General features: G+C 33.1%; 1 protein-coding gene across 1 annotated transcript; it reads right to left on the reverse strand.

Moving 5' to 3' along the window:
- Positions 1-1,375: 1,375 nt before the first annotated feature.
- LOC140451258 (zinc finger MYM-type protein 6-like) lies at positions 1,376-8,688 on the reverse strand. The gene is made up of 3 exons (XM_072544997.1): positions 8,482-8,688; positions 7,444-8,139; positions 1,376-1,540 (listed from the first exon to the last, which is right to left on the reverse strand). Exons 1-3 carry the CDS (start codon positions 8,686-8,688, stop codon positions 1,376-1,378), a joined length of 1,068 nt encoding a protein of 355 aa, XP_072401098.1.
- Between the last annotated feature and the right edge of the window lie 15,220 nt (positions 8,689-23,908).

Genomic DNA, 23,908 nt, shown 5'->3' on the forward strand with positions numbered 1-23,908 from the left:
CATTTTCTAGCTACGGTAAGCTCGAAACTAAAGTGGAAGATCAAGTAAATAGAGCAAACAGCTGTAGACAAAGAAATAAAAATATCGCGAAAGCATTGGAAGGCAGAATTTACAAAACAGTCATCATACCAATAATGACATACGTGGAAGAAACACGACCTGACACAGAGGGGACAAAAAGGATGTTAGAAACAGCTGGGACAAAAACACTTGAAAAAACACTTGGCAAACACTATGGGACAGAGCTAGAAGTACAGATATACGACGTTGATGGAAGGTGGAGAACATTAAGGATTGGGTGAGAAATAGAAGGGTAGAATGGAACAATCATATAAGCCGAATTAAAATAAATAGAGTAGTAAAGATGGCAAAAGACGGTTCTCCAGTAGAAAGACTAACAGTAGGAAGACCACGAAGACAATGGAGTAACAACTTACTGGACGCTTAATAAAAAGCAGAGTCATGTCTCCATAAAAAGAAGAATTAGAAGAAGAAAAACATACCATTAGGTTGGTATGTTGGGTATGGTCTTTATCATGTGTGTTTTCGTATTCCTTTAAGCATATCAGCTGTTGATTTGTCTTATATAAATTCAAAATGATTTTCACATATTTCTGTTTTCTGATATATCCGTCTATCAATTAATCTCTTCCATGTATTAAGGCTTTGACTAACTTATTCCTTTTTTTGTTAACGTTATCCACTTCTCCAATGGTTCAACTGCTTTATATTTTTCTATTTTTTGTAGTGCCTTAGCTATTTTCTCTTTTAATTTAATCTGAATAAATTTTTGTGCTTTCTAGGCTCTACGTTTGGCTATATTTTTCTGTTTTCTCTATCTGATATCTAGTTATCGAAAATCATCTTCGTTGGCAGTGTCAATAATAAAGTATTTGATTGGATCTGGATAAAATAATGTTAAAATTTTTGTTTTTTGAGGCTACATGTTTTTTTTGACAGATTTAGTTTATTTACTACTTGTTCTGTTTCTTTCAAATTATTTTAAATTTTATTTTAAATTTAAACACTTTCAATGAAAATTTAATTGTTATGAAAAAAATGAAAATGTTTATCTATTAACTAAACAATAGCTTTTCTATGCATATTCCTTCTTTGGTTTTAGAGGATACACGCTAATGATTCTAAAGGCAGCTCATAAAACGATCTAATGAATAATAAATTGAGTAACGGATGTTGCATAGCCATTGTCCAAAATTATTGCGTATAATTCGTTAATTTCAATCACTATAGTGCACCCAACCCGGAGAGCCCACGATAAGAACGACAGTCACTCCAAAACTTCTAAATTATACTCGATAGATATTATGAGTCACAGTGATAAATTAGGTGTAGAATGCATTTTTTTAGATATCAATTAACTACAACGAGCAGAAAACGAAACTAATTGGGCAGCCATCTGTGGCGTATATTTATATCGTATCAATTTGCTGGTATTTATTTCCTTGTGCATCCTCCTCTCCACAATTACGCAATTATTTAATAATGTGTCAGGCACGAAACTGTTCATTCTCACACACGGCTATAATCACAACATTGAACATATCTTTGAAATTACTTTAATCTGAAATTGACTGTTTGTTGTTTATTAAAAAGACAATTATTATCATATTATTATCAAAATATACGTTTAGTTTTTATTTTAAATTAGAACTGCATTTCAGCTAAGTGCTTTGCTAATATCTAGTGTTATTAAGATAAAACAAAAAGTGTGGAAGCTTCATTATAGTACATTCAGTCTTATTTTACGAAAAACATTAACATATAATTAGAAAAGAGACTGAAGCAATGATGAAAAAAGTTTGCTGGTAGTATACGTGGTATTTTATTTTAAAAAAGATAGGGCCGAGTATCGTAAAAAAAAGCCGATGTCTACAACACTCTACCAATATCAACACATAACTAACTACAATATCTATCATCTATCTATAATATGCTTAAATACATAATTTACGCTAATTATATACAGGGTGGTCCTTAAGTAATTGTACAGAAGGAAACAGTATGTTCTACACATAAAAAATATTACGATTTCAGCCAACTTGCTCTAATAAAATATTGATATTGATATTGATATTGATTGAAATATTGATAAAGATACAGGGAATACCTTTTGATAAGCATAGTTAATAGTTTACTATTATAAAAACAACTCAAAGATAGTTATGCAATACCACAACATGCTTTCTTACCGCTGCTAAATGTTTTGTTTGATTTTATTTGATGTCATCATTATACCATTACTTGTCAGTCGTTAAAAAGGAAATTGTCACTGAACCTCTAAAAATCATACAAAAAAGCCTAATTTTGTAGGTGTCAATTTTCGGTCCAAAACAGAAATAAAAACTCCTACCCATGGGCATCCCCAAATTTGGAACAAAAATGTTTATAAGCACTTTTTCTGTAGATTGAAGCGTTCTCTCGGAAACAACGCTTGAAGCGACCGGCGATATTGAATGTCAATTAAGCGCGTGAAAATTTTTTAAATAAAATTTGTATCAGCTTGACAGTAAAACTTCGATATCTTTCAGCAGCTTTCGTAACAAGTTTGTGAATTTTGCCGCAAATAAAGCCAGTTTTTATACAGCTGTTGAATAAATGAAGGTTGCGCGATTTTTGTCATCTTTTACGATTATCATGTGTAGATCTGCCCTAACAATTAATAATCTTTATTCTAAGATAAAAGATAAGACTCACATAGATAGGCTTGGTAACATTGTCTACAACATTCCATGTCGCTCTTGCAACAATTCCTACATCGGTCAAACATCTCAATTATTGAAATCACGTATTACACTACACAAAAGTGATTCTCGACTTCACCTTGACCGTTGTGCATTAGTCAAACATGTCCATTCCACTGGTCATCTCATGGACTATACGAACACTACAATTCTCCACCGTGAGAACAATAAATCTAAAAGAGAGTTCATTGAAATGTCTTATATTTTCCTTAACGATTTCTCCATTAATGTTAAGAGTGACATTAAGAATCTAAGCGATATATACCACTTCTTACTTAAATCAGATACCAAGAACAATACAACATCACACATAACTAACTTGACTGATATATCCATTAACAACTAACCTACCTTTATAATTAATTTTCATTAACTAAAAAAGATAACATTCCCTTGCTTTTCTTTGATACATCTCAATAAGATATAATAATACATGAACAATAGAATATAATTCAATAAAGGAAATCAAAATAATATTTCCCTATACTGGGATTTAATTTCATTCGTTTTTACCAATGAACCTTAACGACATAAAGATTCATAAGAACTACTTGAATTTGTCAACGCATGCGTTCTGGCTAAAACAGAACCTCACTTTTAAACTTTCTAAAAATCAAAAATTTAGTTATTGCCGACAATTCAAAGAATTACCTCCTTTTAAATGTAGTTACATTGGGTTTTTCGATTAACCTTGGGTAAACCTTTGCGTGTTAAGTTCAAAGCTACCATACATTTCAAACCTTAAAAAAACTTTTTTTGCACATAGTAACAAAAAACACCACTATGTTACTAGCAAAGATTTTTAATATTCTAACTCTACAGTTCTAAGTTACGGTAAGATCAATAATGTTTTAATAGATAATATATGGTAGCTAATTATAATTTATTCTCTTTCAGCCCTGAAGAAGCCAAATTAATTCTATTTGGCGAAAACGTTCGGCGAAACAATTGATACTCATTAGAGTCTTTCTTGCAGATTTCCCCAATATTTAAGAGTTTGCTATATATATATATATATATATATATATATATATATATATATATATATATATATATATATATATATATATATATTTAGTTATTCCTGGGACTTTGACTTACTATAACCTATATTTTCTGTAGTGGATTCGATGAATTTTTTAAATTATTAACACTTCGAGGCCAAAAATGCATCCATTTAACTACCTTGGTCTACCAGCAAACGTAAAGCATTTTTAACGAAATTTCATGTAACTTTCTGATAAAACACGTTTATCGTTTATATCTTTAAAATGGTGATTTGTGAATAATAATTTACTATTTTTTTTTTATACAGGAAGCTGTAAAAAATCAAGGAATTTTTAATTTTCAATAAACCTTAATAACTATTTTGAAAATGAACCTACCGCCTTGATATTGCGGGGAAGGTTGAGTCTTGTATTATTAAAAATATCCTCAAACTTTCAGGGTCATTCATCGATTAGTTTAAAAGTTCTAATTTTTTATCCCAAAAACTTATTTTTTGCATTAATATAGCTCAGAAAAAAATGAATTTAAAATGATTCTACGTGTATCAAAAGTAACAGGGAGCAAAAAATTTACAAACAGGGACAAAAAAGGGGGGGGGACATTTTGGCCAAACATATTTGTACGACATTTATAACTTAGGCAGTTAATACAAAAATAATGACCAGCGACCTAATGCCTTACAAAAATATTGGTACCAGCAGCAGGGACAATCTTTGATTTTCAAAAAATTTTGACCCATTTTCGACAATTTGATACATTGATACATGAATTTACGGCATTCATATACATAGTTTCGGCAGAGAACAACCCAACACTGTCTCTGTTATTCTAGGGTTTCGGATCGTTATTTAGATTACTTTTTGTGCAGTGTCGTACATTTTGTCTGGTACAGGGGTAAGAAACCTAGGGCGCAACCCTTGATTTTAACCCCCATTTATTGAGGTCATTGAAAAATGTACGGCGTCAATTCCAAATGATTACTTTATGTGTACAAGTATTTTTGGCAATCATGCTGTCTAAAAGTTATGGTTCTTGCAAATGTTTGTAAAAAGTTATAGAATAGGAATAGGATAGAATAGAAAAGGAATAGAATTGTTGAAGTTGTTATTACATATTGTAGTATTCGTAATGACCCCTTCAAAATTCCTCATGGGCTGGTAGTCTGCTAGTATTGTTGTCTAACGAAAAATTATTCTTTTATGTTCTAAAACTAGCCTTTTTTCACAAACTTAAAAGCACAGTTGGTCTACGAAAAATAAGAACGAAGTTTAGGCGAAATCGTCATATTTTGCATCAGCATTGTGCAGTTAAAATATTTACACACATTAATGAAACACTATGTATGTATCCATCATCCATAAATAGTTGTAACTTTTTGAAATACCTCTCTCGATATTAACACCAATACTTAAATAATCTTTGCACATTATTACCTTAAAACCTTATTTTTTGTCAATGAACAATATTATTCATGATCAATTACCGATTCCTTGAGGTAATTCACTGGGGATTTCTTTAAAAGGAATAATTTCTAATTTACATATATGTTTCAATACAAATGGGCTTGTTGTTGATTATACATGTAACAGTTTCTAGCTTCCATTTAAGAATATCATAAATATCTTGCCATCAGTTTTATAATTGAACACTGAGGCTACGATAGTACTTTACTATTTTGGTATTACAGAAAATTTCATAGCGTTCTGGTAATAAAAAAACAAAGATTATCTTTATTATCTTCTTAGATATGTTACAACGCATACCATGTTCAAAAAAGCACACCTTTTTAGACGAAATGACTCGTACATTTTTAGCTGCACGATATCCTTGCTAAGGCCTGTGTACAGGGTGCGGCAGATAAACGGTCAATTAGAAATACATCGAGAACTAAAGGTAACTGAATGATGAAAATTGGAATGAAGGGGTTTTGAAGAGTGTAAGACATGAAAATATTTTCATCTATGTGCTACTTCCGGTCACACCGGAACTTGCTTATAACTTTGTTTTTTAATGGGTCGCCCTGTTTAGTTTTAATATTAGAAATATTTACATTATTCTAAACATTTTTCGTTAATACTTCTCTATACCTATTATGAACCGTTTTTGAGTTATAATGGTTTTTATATGAAAATTATACTTTTCTACCATGTATGTAAAGTTCAATATCCTCTAATGTATTTTGAAGAAAAGTTTAAAGTCCTTATGAACTTATTAACCAGATACAGCATTATTGATTATAGTGTGCAGTTGCCTTTTACAGGGTGCTGACAAAATTGGCATAAAACAGGGATCCTTAATTTGCGCCTAATTCCTTTTTTTAAATGGGACACCCTGTCACCATTTTAGAAAAATATGTTTTTCACTATCTGAGACACTATCTGTGACAAAAATGTATAAAGTTTATTTATATGCAAACTACAAGAGACAGGTATATTAGCATACAGATCGATAGTGAAAAATATATTTTTTCAAAATAATGAATCACATACACGGTGTCCCAGTTGAAAAAAAAGTAATTAGACGAAAATTTAGGATGCCGGTTTTATACCAATTTTGACAGCATTTTGTATAATGAAAAAGGCAACTTTACACTGTAAACCAGTGGTTCCCAACCTTTTTCCCATGATCGCCCCCTTAGACAGGTTTCACCAGTTATGAATACTACAATCGCCCCCCCCCCTACCCAATTAAATTGAAACAAATAATGAATCTATACAAAAGGTAAGTATCCATATTTATTTATTTTTACATTTCGTAAAATGATAAATGGTTATATGTGTGTAAAAGAATTGTTAATGGCTTCCTTGGGCCTGGTGTCCCTCACATAATTTCTTTATGTTTGGCTCAATGTTGGTTAATAACAACCTCAAATCCCCTCTTTCTATTATGTCGAGCCTATTTCTTTGTCTATTTTTCAATATACACACAGAACTAAAACCTTTCTCCACTAGATATGTTGTGGGAAATGCCAATAATAATAATTTGATTGCATTCCACAAGATTGGATACACTTATTTTATCCGCGGAGAAAAACTTTCGTACCCACACTCCCGAAACAAACTTTCAATTTCAACATCATGTCTCAAATCAATCAAGTTTTCTTGAAGACAAGAACATACCGTTGAAACTTCCACGCTGAAAGGATTGATAAACCAAGTTGGCACTTTCAGACTAGTCAAATCTTGGAATCGGGACTGCAGATCTTCTTTCAGTGTTTGAAGGTGGAGGCAGTATGTTTGAAGATCCTCAGAATCACCACAAGAAGATATCAAGTTGGGGAATTTGGTGCATATTTTCTTCTGTCTCTTCTCTGCATATTTTCTTCAAAAATAGATAGTTTGTCAATGAATGCTCCTACTACTCCCTTCGCTTTGGCCATATTTATGTTCTTCCCCTGTAGTTGCAGGTTCATTTCATTTAATTTTTTAAAAATATCTGATAAGTAAGCGATGTCATTTCGGTTCTCTTGTAGTTCTGTACTCAGTGTGGGGTCAGTAGTATTAAGAAATTCAATAACAGTATCCATGAGACTGAAGAACCGCCTTAAGCAATTGCCTTTAGAAAGCCAGCGGACTTCCGTATGTAGTAGCAATGTATTAAATATCTCATCATTTTCTTCACAAAGTATACGAAATATTCGATCATTCTTTGGTTTTGTTTTAATTTTATTTACCGCATCTATGACAAGTCGAAGACAATCGTGCAACCTCCCACTCAAATTCTTGACAGCAAAATTATCTCTGTGAATGATGCAGTGAATACACAAAATTCCAGGTACTGCTTGTTTCAGATGTGCAATAAATCCCCAATGGCGTCCTGTCATTGCTGCTGCACCGTCAGTAGCACAGGCGATCATATTTAATAAGGGAATCTCTTTTTCCTCAAAAAATCTCTTAATGACCTCAAATATGGAAGATCCTTTTGTATCAGTAATCAGACTTCTAATAAATAGCATTTTCTCGGCCATTTCTCCATTGTCGTCAATGAATCGGACATATGACAGCAGCAAAGCTGTGCTGTCACTCAGGATACTCTCGTCAAGTTGCACAGTAAACTCTCTGCTTTTCAATTTGTTGCAGAGAACATCTTCGACATTCGCTCCCATTTCATCAATCCTTCTGGAGACAATATTATTGCTGAGAGGAACTGCATCTGTAACTTGGCTGGCCTGACTGGGTCCAAACATAGTATCAACTATCTCTTTGACAGCTGGGAGGATGAGTTCTCCTCCAATTGTGTGCGGCTTGCTACTTTTTGCTATTAAGAATGATACCTTGTAGAAAGCAAGTAAACCCTTGTCGTTTTTCTTGGTAGCTTTTGCAATCAATAACCCAACAGTAACTCGCCTTTCATACTTTGCCTCGAGCTCCTGTAAACGAAAGAAATACACATTCACTTTAATTATTATAAGTAATGGTAATAAAGTTTAAAAAAGGTTTTCTTTCAGTCTGACTTTTGGTAATAGAAAGTAAAAATAATTATAATATGTTGATACCTAGGTACAGTTACGATCACTAAATAGTTTACACTTTAATTTTTACATTGTAATACTTTGACGTAAAAGGTGCTTTTAAACGAGGTAAAAATTTAAAAAATAGGCTCCTACAAGATATATAGGATAGGCTTTTAGATACGTAAGTCTGTAAACTATTCAATGATTGTAACTGTACATGGAAAAATTACATCCTACAAACAAAAGACTTTTACTCACCGCAAAATATTGGACGGGTCTGTCTGACTTCTCTGGATGAATCCTCTTCAAGTGATCCATAAGACGAGGCGGCTTCATAGATTCGTTTGACAAAGATTTTGCACAACTGAGACACAATGGTAGATTCTTATTTCCTGGCAATTCAATGAATCCATATTTCAAATACTCCGTTGAGTACTGCCGGCACTTCTTTTTAGGTGCTGACATTTGAGAGCAAAATAAAAGAGTAATTAATTACAACTTGAGAGAAGGCAAAGAATAAAAACACTATCTCGCAATTCTCAATAAATAATTATATTGCCACGCGTCGACGTCTCTGTCCGAATTCTAACATTGTGACTAATAATGATTCTAATATTGTGACGCCTCGTGTTCGATAAGATCTGTGACTAGACGAGATGTTTGTGTTATTATTACCTGCATTGGTATACATATATTTACTTTTTATTATGCTATGGATATCCGATCGAAAGTATTGTATTTTTTTTCTCTTTTCTTATTTTTCTCAATTACCCATTTCTCGTTTTCCGGATGCTAAACCCCCCCTTCTTATCGCCCCCTTTTCGCTGTCGCCCCCCATATCGCCCCCTTCGCTCTATCGCCCCCCTGAATATCTCAAATCACCCCCCGGGGGGCGATCGCCCCCAGGTTGGGAATCACTGCTGTAAACGATAATGCAGTATCTGGTTAATAAGTTCCTGAGGAATTTAAACTTTTATTAATAATTACATTAGAGGATATTGAACTTCATATACATGGTAGAAAAGTACAGTTCTCGAGATATTTCTAATTGGCCGTTTATCGGCCGCACCCTGTATACTACTGTGAAACATGTGAAAAGGATCGTTATAATATTACATATGAACTAATAAAAATAGCTTCAAAGTCCCTATATGTGAAAAAAAAAATTCACATTGGAAACTCTTCTTCTTCTTTGTATTACTAGATATATAAATGCGTGTTATAAAAATGAGCATCTATTTCTAATATGACACACTCCTGAAATATTCCCTTCTTTCGAAATAGTATTAATAATGACACGCCCCGAGTACCATTATTTTGGTCGCGAAGTGCATGCATGCAAATTGTCAAAGCAGCTGCTTTTCAAAGAACACACGCTCGCTTTTGCCGGCTGTAATCGCTCACCGCAAACCACAAACGTATGAAAATTGTGGTCGATCTCCGGTTCATTTCACACTTTGTGCATTTTCCCAATTACATACAGTTCTCCTTCGTAATAATGATCGCCGTAGCTCAAATGACTGGCTAGTTGATAGTTCATCACAGACAGGTAATAGCGAAATGTCTGACGGATATATTGTTAATGATAAAAATTGATTTTTGTCGTAAGATACTTTTTATATTTTTATAAACTAATTCTAAATAGATAATATAAAATATAAAATATAGAAATAAATAAACTTAGTTAACTATAAGCGTTTGCGAAACCTGTAGCTTTTAAATTATAAACGGGACACACAATAACTGTATAAAATACGCGAGAGTTTTTACTCTAAACTAATTAAAGACAGACCTCGCTGAATTTAAGTTGATACTGATAATACAAATACGCGAGAGTTATCAATCTATACAAAGGAAACAAAAGGAAACATTCAAACTCGTTGGTTTCTAAGTTGATACTAACTAATAAATGCAGCGTCCACCCTGGTTGGATTTTAACTTCTTATTCACTACGTTCAAATTATAATTGCAATGCCTACCAGAGTGTTAAAGTAGAGAGTTAAAGTAAAGAGTACCAAAGCATAAATGACAAAAAAATGTACAAAAATATTTGGAGATAAATAAAAACCGAAATACGAAAGAAAATTGGTTAAAAACACAGTGTGAAGAGATAGAGATGTTGGAACAAAAATACGATACATTTAATATGGATAAAAATGTAAAACAAGCAGGTGGTCTTCAAAAATCCAACACAGCTAGCAAACTGTAAGATCAACAGGGGAACATCGTCACAGATAAAAATCAAGAAATATGCATATGAACCAAATACATACAAGAACTCTTTGATGATAATAGACCCGAACAACCTCCGTTCTACATATGTAATAATCACTTATCAATCACATCAGATCAAGTGAAAAAAACAATATCACTACTAAAAGATGGTAAAGCTCCTGGACCTGACAATACTGAACTCATAAAGCTATTTAACACCGATGGTACTCAACGACTAACAACAATATTCAATGACATATATTTAAACGGAGTAATATCAAGATAATGGCTAAAGTCAACGTTTATTGCTCTACCAAAGAAAACAAAATCCATATCCTGCAAAAATCATACATCAAAGGATATAGATTATGCGAAGGAAAAATCAGCCGTACACAGTTTGGTGTTCGGAACGCAGTGGGTACGAAAGAGGTTCTCTTTAGCATACAAGTGCTATTTCGACGATGTGCAGGTGTGAACTGCGATATTTATGCATGCTTCATTGATACAGTAAAACACGACAAGCTGATGGATATATTAACAAATATTGGAATAAATAATTGATGGATTCGACCGTTACTTGATGGAAATTCATTTTATGTAACAATAAAACACTGAAAACTTTGTTTTCAAAACTTCCACAAAGTTTATTTTAAATTCTTATCACTACAGCTGTTTCGGCTAATTGCCTTTCTCAAGTGATCTGTTTTTGGCATGGGTTTACACTTTATAGTCTCTAATGAAATAGGTTGAGGAGGGGAGAACTGTTTGTCTCAAGCTGATCATTCAGAATTATATCTGTGTTTTTTAATTTGTTGATTTCCATAGATTCTAACAAAGATAGCTTAAGGCCTTTATTTTGAATGTGTAGAATTTTAAATTCGTCATTAAAAGAATGATTATTATCTAGAAGGTGAAGTGCTTATGTAGAATCTGTTTTTCTATTATTGAAAGCCCTTTTATGTTCTGCTATTCGTTTATTAAAATTTCTACCTGTTTGACCAATATAAGTTTTTGGGCAGTCGCCACATTTAAGTTTGTAGACACCACTGTGTAAGTGTTTTTTATGTTGGCTCTTGTTGTTTTTAATATATTTGCCTAGGTTGTTATTTGTTCTGAAAGCTGGTGTTATTCCTTTCTTTTTTATGTGTTTGGCTATTTTTGTTGATATTTTGCCTGTATATGTAATCGAGCAGAAGGTACTGGGTTTTTTCTCTGGTGGTGGAAATACTAAGTTCAGGGCTTTCTTGTGTAGTTTTTGATTTAACATTTTATTAATTGTTTGTTCGTTGTATCCATGTTTACTGCTATTTGCTTAATGATATTTAATTCTGTCTCAAAATTTTATTTTGACATAGGAATTGCTGTACAAGTTTTAAGTGAGTAAAAGCACCTTTGGAAGGTAAAAATTATTTTACTACCAGAGACGTAACAACACTTGGTTAATATTTTTAAGTATGCATCTGGATATGGCTGCGGACCAATTTTTCATAAAGATTTTTTTCTATCAGATCAAAATCTGATCTCTACAATATGTTTTTTACTCACCACATCAGTTTTGGGATGAGCAAAATTTGTTCACCCTTTCCGAATCGAAGTTTGCCCATGAAATAACCTGTTAACTTATTCCAGAATTCTGGAACTATGTACTAGCTTGTACAGGTCCAGTGGATGGGTACTATATGTGTTGGATTCACTTGGTAGTCTCCAAAAAGGGTTTTCAGCCTGTGATCTAATGCTTGGCTTGGATATGGTTGACTGTTTAAGATTCTCTGCTAAAGAGTCTGCAGCATAAGTCTCAATAAAATAGTCCCATTGTTCCCGGTTATAATTCTGAGCTGATTCTTATATGCCTGAAGTATTTTATACCTAATAATACCTAATTAGAAAATTTTAATATTTTCGTTGTTTACATTTTTGTGCGGGAGTATATCTGAACGATGTTATCTTTTATTTAATTCAAATTAAACTGTATAGTTATGATTATTTTAAATATAGGTAAGAAATACGTCAAATAATAGATAAACTTAAACATTAAGGTAAACGCGGGCCATATTGAACATTTCTTATAAATTGTTTTAAAGTATTGTTCGTACATTTTAACGAAAAGGTAAAAAATGTTTTTTGAGAAATGTTTTTTATGTATTACTGGACATGTTAATAACTATTATGTTATTATAAAGTTATTACAATAATTTGTCGATTGTGGTATATCCACACACAGATTTTTTAATAATTATGTTAAATTTAATTATTAAAACAGAAGCTTGAAACTAATTTTCATTTAGTTCAATGTCAAATACGTGAATTATAATAAAAACATATTGATAAACAATACGTGGCTTTAGAATAGTAAAGTCATGTACGCGGCTATACAGGGTGGTCCTTAAGTAATTGTACAAAAAGAAACAGTAAATTCTACACTTTAAAATATGTACTTTAATAAAATATTGTTATTAAGAGAGATACAGGGTGTTAATTTTATAACTTTCATGTTTTTGGAGATTTATGTATAAAATTTTATAACTGGGGGCTTTTGAGGATAAGGAATTATAATTTTATGCATACTTTAATGTAGCTGATAGAGGGCGCCACATATCCCACATATGTGGCATAATTTTGCGGTTATTTTTTTGTTCTTCAAGTTAGAGCTATTTTGTCAAAAAATATTAAAAATACATTTTTTCAACAAAAAAAGATATACTTGTTAATAACTTCTAGACTTAACCGTTTTCGAAGTAATCGATTTTACAAATCATCTGCATAACGCTGATTTAACACAATTACTCCAGACAACGAAGAAAATATGGACAAAAACATCAATACTTCTGAATTCTGGTACAAGATAACGGTTTTTTCTCTCCATTGCCGTACGCCCGCCCTGTTGAGATCATTTGTTACTTCTTGTAGCCATGTAGATCTTGGTCTTCCACGTCTTCTTTTACCAGCTGGTGTCCATTCCAATATTGAATATATTGTCGTAGATGGTCCTGATCTTCATATATGTCCTAGCCATTTTGCCCTTTGCTGTTTTATTTTACAAACTATATCCTCTTTAATTTCGTTTAGTAGTTCATGATTCGTTCTTTGTCTATATTGGTTTTCATTAATTTTTATTGGTCCTAATATTGCTCTTAGTATTTTCCTTTCTAGTATTCTAAGGTCTTCCTCTTGTTTTTTGTCATGCTAAGGGTTTCGGCAGCATACATCATAGTCGAATTATTGTTTTATATATCTTCATTTTCGATTTCTTGCTCAGTAATTAATGAATCTGATCTAATAGTTTCCGATATATTAGAGGAAAAGCCGTATAAGCTAATATGTTTTTACATACTTCAGTAGAATAATTAATAAAGTGTTATAGAATTTGGCATTAAACAATTTACGTTTTATTTTAAATTAAAATCAAGATAATATACATTTTATTTACAAACTAAACTAAGAAATACACTCGCGATCATAAAATCCGGGTCACCTTGAAAATTTCAAGTTTCTTGAATATTTTTGCATCTGGTGCAGTAATACCTTTTTTTAGGCTAATGTATTTTTTATTTGTCATCAATGTTGGTTTTGAAAGAAAGAAAAAACGGTTTTTTATTGTTTTTATTGAAAAAGCAGAAAACAAACCAAATTGTTGAAACAGACATACGAAAGAAAAAATGAAAAATACAGAACGTGGTAAAACATCGGTGGAATTTCATTGACTAATATCGTGTATTGCCTCCCCTTGCTCTAATAACCTCTTGCAGACGACGGGGCATATTCTCAATTGTTCTCCGGATTACATGTTGTGGTATGTTATTCCACTCTCTCACTAACAGATCCTTAAGCTCCTGTGCGTTGTTAGGAGGAGGTGTATACTGCTACTCTGAAGAGTTCTATAGAACTGCATTTACACCAGTCCCTTAAATTCTTCAACTATGACACTCACCTTCTTCCTATACTCCTTCCTCCTCTTATCTATCCCTATATTATCAGCCTTAGCAGTTCATATCGCTGTCCTCTCATTACTTGTCCCAGATATTGTAACTGTCTTATTTTTATTGTGTTTATTATTTCGCATTCTTTGCCCATTTCTCGCAATACTTCCGTGTTAGTTTTCTTCTGTGTCCATGCTATTCTAAGCATCCTCCTGTAACACCACATTTCAAAGGACTGTAACTTATTTATGTGTTCTTGCCCAGCTTTCAAGTCCATATTGCAGTATCGAAAACACGTAGCATTTCAGCGCTCTTACTCTCAGTTCTAATCTAAGGTCTTTGTTGCAGAGAATTGTTTTCATTTTTACAAACGCATTTCTTGCTATTTATATCCTTATTGTCTGAAATCCAGGTTCCTAGGTATTTGTATTTATCAACCATTTCTATCGGTACATTTCCCAAATGTATGTTTGTTGGTATATTTGTTTTCTTTGTTATTATCATGTATTTGGTATTTTTTATATTCATTTTTAGTCCATATTTTTCACAGAAGCTGTTTGTTTTGTTTAGCAGTAATTGGAGTTGTTCAGCAGAGCTTACCATAATCACGGTATCATCTGCATATCTTATGTTGTTAATAGATCTTCCGTTAATTATTATTCCTTCACTTTGAGATAGTAATGCTTCTTCAAAAATGGCTTCACTATATACATTAAATAGTAATGGGGACATAATACATCCCTGCCTTACTCCTCTCCTGATTTCAATTTCTGGACTGGGTTCGTTATCTATTACGATTTGTGCTCTTTCATTCCAGTAGAGGTTTGTTATTATTCCTAAGTCCCTATGGTCTATGTTTTTTGTCTTAGAATTTGGATTACTATAATTATTATTACTATATTACTATATTACTATAATAGCGATTACTATTGTTCTTTAAATTTCGTAATACATCCTGCATAAGAGTGCATATAATCCGACATAAATATCGTTGGAGATAAACGATACACGGCATCTTGATGACTAATATATTCCCTCCAGGGGATCAGAACTGAAGAGAGGGAAAGAGAGATACTTTGAATATTAATGATGATTGATTCCTTTGCGTAATTTTTTTATACATACACTTTGACAACTTAAATTCTTTATCAAACCACTTCCTCCTTTCTTCTGTTTGTTTCTAAACCTATTTGTCTTTTAATTTCATAATTTATGAATTGACACATTTTATCTAATGTTAGCTATGTATTCATCTTTTGTTGTTTTAGAAAACAATGACATTTCATACTATAAAGATTGTCTGTAGAGTATAACCTTTTACAATTAAAAGAAAGCAAGTTTTATAGTTACTGTTAACAATAAAACGATCCTACCAATTGTACCGCAACAAAACATTATTATAAAGTGCGTCCTTCCACGATAATTTATAGCCATTGTGAATTGTCACCATTCATAAAAGCAAAGCGTTGCTGACAATAAATATTACTGGGAGTTAAAAATAAAATGAAAAAAAAACTATTAACGTTTAGTGGGTCGGTGACACATTGTGATCCAATGTTATGGGTCAGAGACCCCTAATATTTTTCAATATTTCAATGATCACGGACAATTAGCTGCGGCACTCGAGCTAATTAGATCAATTCTTCTTTATCAAAAAGAGATACAAACAATATGATCGGCGACGTCATGCTGCAACAGGCCTCACCTTGCATGCAGTCATAGGCGTATAAGACAGATTTTATTCCATGTATATTGTGTCTGTATGACAAATGACATAATTAATGTTAAAAAAAGCAAAAAGTTAAGCTTAATGCTTAATGCTTAAAGCTTAATGATATATATATATATATATATATATATATATATATATATATATATATATATATATATATATATATATATATATATGCTTTCTGTAGCTTTCTGTGTATATGTATAAACCAATTATTGAAGCAAAAAATTTGATTCCTTCCGACACATCAATTCGGATAGATAAGCACTCAATAATCGACCAGGTGCACAGAATCACGAATATTATCGAAAGATCTTTACAAGAAAATAAAGTATGTTCAACTGTCTTCCTTGATGCTGCACTGGCTTTTGATAAAGTCTGGCATGAAGGTTTAATACATAAACTACTACTACTACTACTACAATGTTTGTTACCTAAACAGTACTCAAAACTTTTACATCCGTACATAAAAGAATCACATTTTAGAATTAAACAAGAAGACTGTTTTTCAGACTTAAAAGAAATTAGAGCAGGTGTTTCACAAGGTATTGTGTTGGTTCCGGTCCTATACCTACTATACACGTGCGATATACCTGTACTGCCACAGTTGCCACCTTTGCTGATGATACAGCTATCCAAGCAGTAGGAACGGCTAGTAATGAAGCGACCAACAAGGTCCAAATAGCAGTTAACCAAATCCATAAATGGACACAAAAATGGAGAATCAGGCTAAATGAATCTAAATCTGTCCATGTTAGTTTTACCAACAAAAAAATACAATATATACGAGTTATAATCAATAATATCCAAGTATCATGTGCAGATACTGCTAAGTATTTGGGTATAAGATTAGATTCAAAGCTACGCTGGAAGGCTCACGTAAAGAAAAAAAGGGAAGAACTAGCGCGTGAGTCCACGTCAGCATCACGCGGTCCGTAGGTATATAACTTTTATGTGTGAGTCCGTGTTGGCCGCTCATGGCATTTAACTTGTTAAGCCATGCAGTAATATGTGGTTATCGATTTATTGTCGCCAATTTGCATGGTATGAGTTTATTATAAAGGGTTTCAAAGCAATTCATTCATTTCTATTATGTAAATTCATTTACTTAATAACTTAATAATTTGTTTTTTTCTGTTTCATAGCATCTTCTACATTTTTTTTTCTACCTATGGGCCACCATTTATTTACACTAAGAATATTTTCCAATACATGTTTTTCCAGATTATTAAGAAGTTTTTAATTGTCTGATGTTTAACTTTGGAATTTGTTCTTTTTGTTATTTTTAATATTGGAACAAGAAAACTCGTTCAAACATAAAAAATCTTAACGTTTTTCTCGACTTAGATAATTGCATCTCACAATTTATATACAAGCACCTAAAGTGTAAACGATATCACTCAGCATTGACCCAAATGCCGCATTCAAACAAGAGCATGCCAGAGAGAAAAAAAACTAAATTGACTTTCCGACCACATCTCAGTAGGCGTCGTGATGGTGAGGTGGGGACGCACGGCGTCTCTCCCATAATTCGATGCGATCGTTTCAACGCCGTGGCGCCATGGAATTTGTTACAAAAAATCAATAAATGGCTAAAGTTCTCGCTAGGAATTTGTCTTGTATGTAAAAGGGTCTTTTCTATAAAGGAAAATATGGCAGGGCGGAGATAGGGTCCTGCTACGTCATAGGATATTACTTGTATAGGGAGGAACAAATACATAAACATTCCAACACGAGCTATAACATCGCAGCCATATCTTATGTAACATAATATATACTTGAAAATGTATATTTTAAATTTTTGTGTGAAAGGTTATGTGGTCACCTGCAATTGTTAAATTATTAAGAAACGATTTAAACCGATTTCCAGAGTGGAAATCGAAACCACAAACAGCAATTATTTTAAATGTAATTTTCATTACAATAAATTGTGGGTTAATCATATATAAACATATTATTTAACTAATGCATGTCACAAGAAAACAGTTTCAGAACCTTTTTATTGCATACGCTGTGGAAAGGATAGCATATGAAGTGGATCTGAGTAGGGCACATTGCTAAAATTAACGATGCTATAGATTGTCTTAAAGTGACTAGTCTGTACAGAGTAAATGCACAACATCGATGCCATACTTCTTTGCAAACTTGTATTAAAATAAACGTCACTTCTTACTACTTAGCCTAATCCATCTTTTGTGTTGAGGGTAGCTTAAGTACTAATGCCCACTAACGACCCTGCCTGGCTTCCTTCTGTCAGTGGTTCTCAAACATAAATAATATTTGCTACAACATACTTGGGTTAAATTAAAATAAAATAGAAATTAAGAAATGTCTTTTATTTATGTCACACAAGCAGTTTGTTTTTAACTCTACAGTATGTGCTAGCGATACAAACTATTTGTTTATAGATTTAAATAAAATCGAATAAAATAAAACTATTATTTATGTATTGTTCCGTTCAAAAGTTTAGGGGGGAAGGACTTTTAAAAACCGCACTGTATATGTTGGCAGTAACAAAACGTAGAAATATCCAAAAATAAAACTAATAAATAAGTTGAAAATAAAAGAAGTCATTGTATTTAATTTCATATGTAAGTAATTGTAATTGTACACCATTATATTTAGTTCCGTTTTCTGTCAATCGCTGTCATATTTAGTTTCTGCTTCACTATCATCATCGTCATTATTATCGTCACTGTCATCACTATCTCCCTTATTTATATTTATAATAAGTGGTTCGATATCATCCAACAAATTGTTAATTTTGCACACTTTTTTTCTGTTGCTATTATGTGGTTTACGTAGTTTTTCCATTTCTCTGGCGTAATGACCTGGTACGCTGCTGTAATTAAATTTCATTGTAATCTTCGAAGGTCACTCCATCCATTTCGTCTTGGTAGTCCTGAGTATTTTTCTTTGCCAAAAACGTGAGCTCTGCTCCATCAACAAATCCACTGGTAGATCCTGCGTGCAATAAAACAAACCGTGCACCACGAGCTGTTGGAGCTTTTAATCCTGTGGTCAGACCACGAACAAAAGCATCCCGATGAGATGTAATTGTTTTATCAACCCATTCTTTTTTCACACTGTGCCCGATATTTACCCATGATTCATCCAAATACACTATGTTGTATCCTTCTGCATTTACGAATTGCGCGCAAATAACGATGAGGCCAGAGATGATTTCTGGTTTTTCAATCAAAATTGAATTTCTGCCACGTTTTATAAACACAAAATCCATATCACTTAGCAAGCGATGTACGTGGCCTGTGAAAAGTTGGGCAAAATTTCTTCGACATTTACTGGCTGATATGGTGTTTATTGTTGGTGGTATGTTGTCACGAAGAAATTGATGAACTATTCTACGAATTTGGCATCTGACACCTTCATCGTACTTGTTGTCACGAGAATTACCAACCTTTCGCTTCTTGGGCCTGCTCTTTGGAGATTGTAATCCAGCAGGTGATGAATATTCCTGTCGTATCCGAAACAGAGTCTTTTCGCAAACACCACTCATTTCTGACACTTTCCTAATTACACTTGATACAAAATCGTGTTATCCTGATTAAGATGATAATTAATAATATTCATTAGTATCTGCTTCTCTGAAAGATTCAGAGCTTTTCCACGTTTCCATTGAACAATTTCCTCCATTTTACGGTAAAAATTCGGCGTCAAATATAACAATAGACAAAAACAGAAAATAACAATAATTGCCAACAGAAAATCACAACAACAGCCACCAACAAATAATAACAATAACAAAACAGTAACAGTATATCCAAGATGGTACAAATAATCGTTACTCGAATATGTTTACGCGCTCAGAAGAACATATAAAGACTAATTAAGGCCCTGGATGTATCAAGCTTTTAAACATATTCTGTACAAGAATTACTCTAATTGCTTCTTAATTACTGAATAACTTAGAAGAAAGTATTTGCAGTTGATATCAACCAAAATTACAAATTCCTTACACATTATGGCAGTAATTAGCACCGCAGGGATGTAAATAACATTTTAAATTTGGCAGTTAGTAGAAATTACCGGAATTATTTTAAACTTTGAAACAAATGTTTATTTAATGCACATTTTATTATACTACTGCTATTAATAAAAGATAAAAGTTGATAAGTTACTATTAGAAACAAATAATGTATAGTACTATGTAAAATTATTAGCAAACGATATTTGTAAATTACATAAAATTGTACGTGAGGACTTTTTGAGAACTCCTGATTTATTCCGTTTATTTTGAAAGATAGACAATATAGAACGCCATCGCTCACTGCATAAAACTGGTAACGTTTTGGCGAAATTCCCATAAGATTCGCATTGAATATCTTACCCTGTACAGACTAGTCACTTTGAGACAAAGTATAGGCGAACTAAACGCATAATAAAGTGGTATCCTATTTTTCAGACAAATAGAGATAGGAAAAGACCTGCAGCACGATGAACGGAGAAAGAGGTTTATAACAAACTGACTTTACAAGGTACAAAATAGGGAGCACTAGAGACCACTGAGGGAGGATTGTGTTTAGTGGTTGAAGCTATGGTCTGTTTGATGTGACGAGACTTGTAACTGTTCAGCTATTAATCGTTTAATAATCAAAGAGTAAAAAAACACAATTGGTTTATTACTGAAACTGGTCAGGCCATGAAGTTGGGGTATCTACATTGTAAAAAAAATGGCGTGCACCGTATTCCCCAAGCTATGGCATAAAACTTACGTGACTAAGAGGGCTGTGGAGCGCCAGATGTTAACATCTGACGAAAAACAAGAGACGCAATGGAAAAAATCGAGTCGCTAAAATGGAATTGGGCACGACACGTCACCAGATTATTAGATAACCGATTGACAAAACGTATTTTAGTGTGGAGACCAAAACAAGACATAACGCAGAGACAAATGGAAAGAGCTGAGGGAGATCTATGTCCAGCAGTGGACACATACAGGTTGATGATGATGATAATGATGGCATACTCGACAAGCCATACAGTCTGTAGTAAACACCCCGAGGTGTTTAATGTGTATCAATACTCATACGCTTATGAAACGCACCTGTCGAATCATAAGGATCTTCAGATTTTACTCTTTTTTAATTTGCCTTAAGTAAAATATCCTTAATCTTTCCTATTAGCCTCTCTTGGCTACCTCTTGTTTCTTCCGATCCAAAATGGCCATTAGAATTCCAAAGATTTTACTATATTTCCTGCTACTACATACTCTTGGCTAAGGAAGTAGATTCCACAGAAAATCCTGGTCCTCCTTGTAGGGGTATTGGGTGTAGGGCCTGCTCTTCTACATTTGTAAAAAACCCAATGCAAAAAATTCTGAAATCTAACCACGGAACACAGACGGGAAAAAACCAAGACGACGTAGCAAATGAACAAGGACTTGGGATATCCAATGGTGGAGGACCAACTCAGACGAAGTCATAGTAGAAGTAAAAAGAAATAAAATGAGATGTCACAATTTTTATTAAAACAAAGAAAAAAGGCCAATATAGAGAAAATATATAAGAGGTTTTATACATGTTCATAGTGGAGTAGAGAAATACAAGAGATCACAAGCAGCGGTATCAATATTGATAAAAAATACTTAAAAGGAAACCTAAAAAGATGGGAGCAAATCAATGAGAGAATTATTAGAGCATCTATTACGTGAAAAGGGTATGACTTACGTAAGATTATTGGAATATATGCGCCATAAGAAAGTGCAATCAAAAATAGGAAAATAAATATTCTACGAAAACTTATCAGAACTTATTGAAAATATAAATAGTCGTAAAGAATTTGTGCTGTTGGATGTCGCCGCCGTGTTTAAAAAGTTTAGCAGAAAGATTATTGGTATTTTTCAGTTTTAGAATTACTTCTCTAATTTCTTCTCGATAGGGAGTGGCTGCTGATCAATTTTATTCATTTAAATCATGGTAGCCCATCCCATCTTCATAATTACCATTAAGCACTTCTTTAAAATGATTCGCCTATCTTTTAAGCATCTGTTTCTTGTCACAAATTATAGAATCATCCCTATCTACTCATGCTATTATTCTGTGTTTGAATTTCTTTCTACAGTTGTTTATCTGTTGGTAGAATCTCCTTGAGTTTTTTCTGTTATAGTGGTTAACAATCTCGTTTAGAATGATTTTAATATTGGCCTTTATTTTTCCTTCTAAACGTTCTTTTTTTATTTTGTCGAAGGTTTTCCTAATCTTCCAGAGTTGATCCCGTTCTGCGCTGCTGGAGTCTCTTATTCATTTTTGGTTGGTTATCTTCGAACCAATCTTCCCGTCTTGTTAGAATTTAAAACGCCTTTAGCCGCTGTGTGCATAGCTTCTTTACATTTAGTTCAGTGTTCTTCTATGCTTAGATGTTTATCGATTTTTGATATCGCTTCATGTAAAATTTGCAGGTAACGTTTAATTATTCTTCTTCTTCTTCATGTGCCTAGCTCGATTATCGAGCGTTGCCTATCAAATTGGCTATAGTAATTTTGTTGACGGCAGCTCGGAAGAGAGATGCAGAGGATCTGTTAAACCATTCTCTCAGGTTTCTAAGCCATGACGTTCTTCTTCAACCTGGCCCTCTTCTTCCGTCTACCTTGCCTTGTATTATTAAATGGAGTATATTATATCTCTCTGGGTGGCGCATAACATGGCCAAAAATTTTGCGATTTTTAACTGTTTTGACGACTTCTGTAACCTTTCCCATCCGATGCAAAACAACTTCGTTACGAACTCTATCCACCCAACTTATTCGTAGGATTCTCCGATACACCCAGATTTCAAAGGCTTCCAGTTTCTTGAGAAGTGTATCCGTCCAAGTCCAACCTTCGACACCATACAAAAGAGTAGAGAACACATAACATCTCACTAATCTAGTTTTCAGACTTAAAGTAATATTGTTTCCACATAACAGTTTCTTCATCTTAAAGAATGCAGCTCTGGCCTTCTCTATCCGTATTCTAATTTCTTTGCTCATGTCCCAGTTCTCATTTAGATTACAACCAAGGTAAGTGATACTGTTAGTTCTCTCCAGTTGTTCACCATAAGCTGTTACCACTTCCGGTTGTATTGGCGTTTTACTGACGACCATCACCTTTGAGTGCAGAAGGAGAGTCTGCTTTTTCTTGGGTCTACGGTATACAGCTACAGAAGAAATGAATCTCAATTCCAAATCATGCGAAATCACACAGCAATATTTGTTTAAGAAATCAACTAGAGAGCAGAAACAAATTGATCTCCACAGAATTCGGATCAAAAGAGTTCTGGAATGGACAAACGTTCTCAAAAAGATGATTAAGTGCCGGTATTTACAGTCTGACTAAATACAGATACTGTTTTTAACCACTACGTGTTGAACTCACATATACAACCGATAGAAGAGGAAGATGTTTAATTTCCTACAAGTTACAGTATTAAGCAAGAAGCGTTTCCCACTGAAATTTTTCCGTAATATATTTGTGTTAATAATTCCTGTATTGCTTAATATATAAATATATATATCTGTTAAAATAACATTTTTATTCGCATCATTATTTTAAATAGAAAACGTGCAAACGCTTTCATCATTATTTATCATACAATCCACATTCAAAAATATCAAAGGCCAAAAGTATACATCATCTCTTGCATATTTTCTTTATCTTTAACTTTATTACAAATACCAGAAATCATCTCATCAACAAATAGGTGCAGCGAAACTATTTTTGTAACAGAACGAGCAGAAACGTGTTGCGTTGCATAAGTTTGGGTGTTACTTTTTGGAAATTTGCCAAATTAATGTCTAATAGATGTTGTGGAGATTTTATACGTCT

The sequence above is a fragment of the Diabrotica undecimpunctata genome, chromosome 9 (assembly GCF_040954645.1).
Source record: "Diabrotica undecimpunctata isolate CICGRU chromosome 9, icDiaUnde3, whole genome shotgun sequence".
Lineage (NCBI taxonomy): Eukaryota > Metazoa > Arthropoda > Insecta > Coleoptera > Chrysomelidae > Diabrotica > Diabrotica undecimpunctata.

Excerpts from the sequence above, each read along its gene's own strand:
- LOC140451258 (XM_072544997.1), bottom strand. The coding sequence starts at position 8,688 with ATGTCAGCACCTAAAAAGAAGTGCCGGCAGTACTCAACGGAGTATTTG. Across the intron at positions 8,140-8,481 it reads GACCCGTCCAATATTTTGCG|GAGCTCGAGGCAAAGTATGA; the intron begins GTGAGTAAAAGT and ends TTTCGTTTACAG. Across the intron at positions 1,541-7,443 it reads TTCGACTTGTCATAGATGCG|CCGTGTGTGAGAATGAACAG; the intron begins GTAAATAAAATT and ends TTGTGATTATAG.